This window comes from Gavia stellata, chromosome 8 (assembly GCF_030936135.1).
Source record: "Gavia stellata isolate bGavSte3 chromosome 8, bGavSte3.hap2, whole genome shotgun sequence".
NCBI lineage: Eukaryota > Metazoa > Chordata > Aves > Gaviiformes > Gaviidae > Gavia > Gavia stellata.
In genome coordinates, this window is record NC_082601.1 from 27,919,855 (window position 1) to 27,925,128 (window position 5,274).

Sequence of the window (5,274 nt, forward strand, 5' to 3'; positions counted from 1 at the left end):
TAGGGGATCTGGTTCTTGTTGTAGGGGGAAAAAGAAAAAAAGAAAAAAAAAAAAGAAAAAAGAGACTTTCATGGGAAAGAAATTGCCCGGATTGTGCATTTTTTTTTTTTCTTCTTCAACTATTTGAAAGGAAAGAAGTGCTAAGGCAACATAACTTCTCTAAGCACTTTTCTGCTGGTTTAAATTAGTTAAATTATTTTGTATAAATTAGATATAATTCTACCTTTCCAATATGTATAAAAATTGATGAAGCTGCATGGTTTAAAATAGGAAATTCACGTTATAAAAAGTCATTAAAAATTCTGTACAAAATCACAACAAAATAATTCAGCATGGGAAAGGTAACAAGTAGTAAAACGTTGGTTGAAAAATATAGATTTCATATATATTTTGTAATTGGCCCATCGCTAGTTTAAAAATTGCATAGATCCTAATTATTGCTTGTGATTTTGTTATCCCGATCAGGTGATTGACGCGATCCCCGTGCCCCTACCCCAGATTTACAGCGTCGCCCCGAGGAGCGGAAGCAAGACAGCAGGTGAGCGGGGAGGCGGCGGCGGGACCCGCCGGGCTGCCCCCTGTAAACAAGGCGGTGGCCGCGGGCGGGCGGGCGGCTGGGCTCGGCGCGGCGCGGCCCCTCCCGTCCCGTCCCCTCGCCTCGCCTCCCGCGGGGGGGGGCTCAGTCGTGGAAGATGGCGTTGAGCTGGGCGCTGAGCACCCGCTCGTGGTGGGGGTGGCCCTCGTAGGGCGCCAGGCCGTCGACCGGGATCTCGCAGCGGGAGGCGGGGGCCGGGAAGATGGCGGCGTGGGCGGGCGCGGCGGCCAGCGCGGCGGCGGCGGGGTAGTGCATGGTGAAGGCGTAGCTCTTGTCGAAGTCGGCGGCCGGCTCGTGCTTGAAGGAGAAGTTGCCGTTGACGCTGAGGGGCGGGCTGAGCGGCCCGTCGAAGGCGGGGCTGGCGCCCTCCGCCAGGCCGCTCTCGAAGAAGGGCTCGAGCGCGGCGCCGTAGGCGTGCGGCGGCTTGAGGTGGAAGAGGTGGGAGCTGTCCATGGTGCCGTAGGGCGGGCTGGGCAGACCGGGCGACTGGTAGGGGTAGGGGTGGGCCGGGAAGGGCGCGCCCGCCGCCGCCGCCACGTGGGGCGGCACCTCCTGGCTCTGCTCGGGGAGGAAAGTCCGCGGGTTGAGCTGCAGGCAGCCGGCCACCAGGTTGGTGGTGGGCTGCGACAGGCCCTTGCAGAGGGTCTGCACGAAGGAGACCAGGTCGGGGCTCTTGCCCGAGCGCAGGATCTCGGAGAGGGCCCAGATGTAGTTCTTGGCCAGGCGCAGGGTCTCGATCTTGGAGAGCTTCTGCGTCTTGGAGTAGCAGGGCACCACCTTCCGCAGGTTGTCCAGGGCCGCGTTCAGGCCGTGCATGCGGTTGCGCTCCCGGGCGTTCGCCTTCATGCGCCGCAGCTTGAACCGCTCCATGCGCGCCTTGGTCATCTTCTTCTTCTTGGGGCCCCGCCTCTTGGGCTTCTGGTCGTCGTCCTCCTCCTCCTCCTCTTCTTCCTCCTCTTCGTCCAAGTCGTCCTCCTCGTCCTCCTCCTCGCCGTTCCGCAGCGAGTCCTCCTCGGCCTCGGCGTGCAGACGCTCCAGGTCCTCCTCCTTCTTGTCCACCTCGTGCTCCTCGTCCTGGGAGCTGAGGCACTCGTCCGTCCAGCTCGGGGGCCCCTGGGGCTGGGGCTCGCCCATCAGCCCGCTCTCGCTGTACGACTTGGTCATGGTCAGCCTCTGCGTCGCGGAGGAGACAGAAAAGAGCCGTATCAGCACCCAGACCGGCGGCCGCGGCCCCGCGCAGCGACCCGCCGGGAGAAGCCGCCCGCGCCCTCGCCCCCCCCGTCCCCTCCCGAGGGAAGCCCCGGCTTCCCCACGGTGCCAGCGCAAACTTTTAATTGTCTCCGCGGTCCTGCCTTGTAATTACGTTGACATATGTTCAAATGCCGTTATGTAACTGGCTGATAATAGCGGGGAATATAAGCAGATTACGTGTGCGGGAGGCAGCCCGGGCGCCAGGACGCGGGCAGACCAAGCGGTTTTTGTTTTTTTTTTTTTTTTAAAAAAACACAACACGCTTGCCGAATCGGAGAGGGGGACACACAGGACACCACAGGGAGGGAGGGCCGCCCGTGACGCCTGTCCCCGCCGCTCACCGCAGCTCCCCCTCGCCGCCGCCTTGCGCGGGGCTCCCGCACCGCCCCGACGGGCGCCGGGCACCTGCTCCCCCGGACCGACGCCGCTCAAGCTCTCCCGGCGAGACTCCCCCGGTCCCGCCTCCGCCCCCCAGAACTGCCGCCGGGTGCCCGCGGCAGTGTGGCGAGCGGCGGCGCTGGGCGGCCCCCGCCCGCGGTAACAGGTGCGGGACCGGCCCCGGCTTTCCGTCTCCGTCACCCCCTCCGCCGCAGACGGGCATCGTCCCCCCGCCACCCGCGGGGGCCTTTTGTGGGGGGGCTGCGACCGCCCCCCGGTCGCTCCGGGCACACCGGGGAGGAACAATGCCGCCCGCCCGCCGGGGAGCAGCCTGCGGGGGGACCGCGGGGGCCGGCCGCCGCGCAGGAGAGGGAGCTGGAAGTTAGGAGGTGCACAGATGGAAGCACATATACATATATAATAAATATGTGTGTGTGGAGATGGACGCACATATACATATTTATACTTGTGTATGAATGCACATATACAGTTACATATATATGTGCGTGTAAGCACATACACATTTTCACATACGCATATGTACACACATATACATACGCATATGTATGTATATATGTGTGTGTGCGTGTATGGATGGGTACAGGTGTGCGCACACACCGCTGCCCGCACACACCGCCAGGAATGACCGCCGGTTCCCACGCCCGCAAGAGACAACGTACACCGAAGCTGCTCCGGCAGAGGCAGGTCCCGCCCGCCCCGCCCCGACCCCGCAGGCTCCTCTCCCACCCCGGTCGCCACCGCCAGCAACCCCTTTCCCGCGGGGGCGGAAACCCGGTTTCCCGTTACCTCCGTTGCTCAGCCTCTCCTGCGCGGTGACGGTCTCATAACCCCGGCGCAGCTCTCCGTGCGAGGGCGCCGCGTGTTTTTTTTTTTTTCCCGAGGTTGCGCAGCGCCGGGCTCCCCCGTTATATAGCGGGACCGAGGATGCGCGGCGGGGGGCCGGCACCGGGACCTGGCTACCGCGGCGATCGCCACCGCCCAACGCGCCTGCGCCCCGCCCCGCGCCCCGCCCCGCCCGGCGGCACGCGCCATATGGCCGCCCACGTCAGGCGCGGCGGCGGTCGTCTTCCTCCCCCCCCACGTGACACCCCTTATTTGTATGCGGCCGCGCGCCCGCCCGTTGAGTCGCCACGCCCTTTGTGGCCCGCCGGGTGCCGCCATCTGTCACCAGGGGGCCCGCCTGCCCCGGCCCGCGGAGCCGCATTGTTCCCATTGTTGCGGGGTGCGGCCTCCGCGGGTCCCCGCCGCCCCCCCTTAGCAGCTCCTAACGGGCGCCTCTGACCCCCGGAGCCTCCCTGCCCCGTCCTTGCCGCTCCCCCGCCGCCGCAGACACCCCTCCCTCGTGGCTTTCTCCGGTGCCGGGGGAGACGGCGTCCCGGGGCTGCTGTGCCGCTCGGTCTGTCCTGCCGTCTGTTTCGCTTTCCCCGGGTTTTTGATGGAAATACCGCCGGTTAACGGGGAGCGTGAATGAAAGATGCTGAGCGATGGCTTTAAAGTCCTGAAGCGCCTCGGCGGAGTTCGCAAACACCGCCAAATTTTAGCGGTGCGCCTTAATGAGGGAGACGTCCCCCTTGCACGATGAGACGGGGGGCTTTGCTACCGGCAGGCGCTATCCGGAGGTTTAATCAATAAAAAGAAATAATTTATTTTCGCCTCATGCGGCTTTAAACGCGGAACGGGTAATCCCGCCTGCGGAGACAGGTTCGAAAGATACTTTTCCAGGTCGGGTTATTTTTAAAACGTTTCTCTCCTGTTCGTGACCTACATAGCCCTGGGGCTGGCGGGGCGGCGGGAGGGGACTCCGGGGGATGTTTGCCTTCTCGGTAATCGAATACGGAGGACGACCGGCTGCGTTTTGTTACTTCCAAGCCGGCCGGTTCTCTGCGTGAATCGAGGGGCGGCAGCGCGGCGCGTGCCGCCGGGTCGGACGAGCGGGGCTGGAGCGGGGCACGCTCGGGTCCCCGGCGGCTGCGGCCCTTCCCGGGGGCACGGCCGGGAGGGAAGCGCCGGTGCCGGCCCACCTAACGGCAGGCCCTGCCGGTGGCGAGCCCCTGCTCTGCCCGCAGAGGTGCCCCCGAGGCAGCGGCCGGGAGGATGCCCGTGCCCCGGACGGCTGGGCACGGCGTCCCGCCGGCCCGGCCGCCCCCTCGGGAGCGCGACCCCGTTAACGGGGCGCTGCTGGGGCTGGCGCGCTGCTGAAGCGGACGCGTTTTGGAAGCGGTGAGGTTTGAACTGGTTTTGAGGGCGCGGGAGAGGGATGGGGCTGGGCCAGCCCTATCTCGACTGCTGGAAAATGTCACCCGCGTTGGGATGGGACTGACTGGGAATACACCCGGCGTGTGGGGCGCTGGGGAAACACCGGGCAAAAACGCCAGGAGGTGGGCTCTGGCGGAAAGCTGAACCCCGGGGAGCGGTGAGAGCTCTGGGATGCTCGTGTGCCTCTGAGAGCGTGCGGTACAGTCGGCTTCCCCGAGAACAAAATAAAGTCAACAGATTGTCGATAGACAGAGGAGTATAGGCAAATAACGAGGCAGGCAGTCGGGCAGAGGGGCTTAAAGCCCGCCGAGCCCGGCGCCAGGGACTAGTTCCGCCCCAGGTGGCGCTGGGCGAGGGGACACGCGTGGCCGTGGAGGAGCCGGGCCGGCAGGTACGAGGCATTGTCCGGTACAGCCCGTCGGGGCGGAGGACGGGCGCTGCGCTCCGGCGGGTCTCTGCTGCGCGGGCTTCACCCTTCCCGCTCCTCCGGCACCGCTTCTCCTCCTGGATCTCTCAGGCAGCCGGCTCTGCCTTCCCCGCTCAGGCTGTCTCCTGCCTCCGTGGGTCCGGTTTCCCACTTCCCTGCCTCTCCTCTTCTCCCAGCCCCGTGATTTTATCGCTCCAAGCGTCTCTTTCACCCCCCCGCCGCCCCGACCTACAGACTCCTCCTTCTCCATCTGTCTTCTAATTCGGCTTCTGCTTATTTTTCCTCCCGAATCCCTTCTTCTTCTTCTTTTCCTTTTTTCCTTTTCCTTTTTTTTCCTTTTTTCCTT

The 5,274-nt window shown here is 63.8% G+C and overlaps 1 protein-coding gene across 1 annotated transcript; it reads right to left on the minus strand.

Annotated features, from left to right (window-relative positions):
- Positions 1-679: 679 nt before the first annotated feature.
- On the minus strand, positions 680-1,765 carry NEUROD1 (neuronal differentiation 1). Its single transcript, XM_059820607.1, has one exon. The coding sequence runs from the start codon at positions 1,757-1,759 to the stop codon at positions 680-682; it is 1,080 nt and encodes a 359-aa protein (XP_059676590.1). The 5' UTR covers positions 1,760-1,765.
- Between the last annotated feature and the right edge of the window lie 3,509 nt (positions 1,766-5,274).

Coding starts and splice junctions, on each gene's coding strand:
- NEUROD1 (XM_059820607.1), bottom strand. CDS start 1,759: ATGACCAAGTCGTACAGCGAGAGCGGGCTGATGGGCGAGCCCCAGCCC.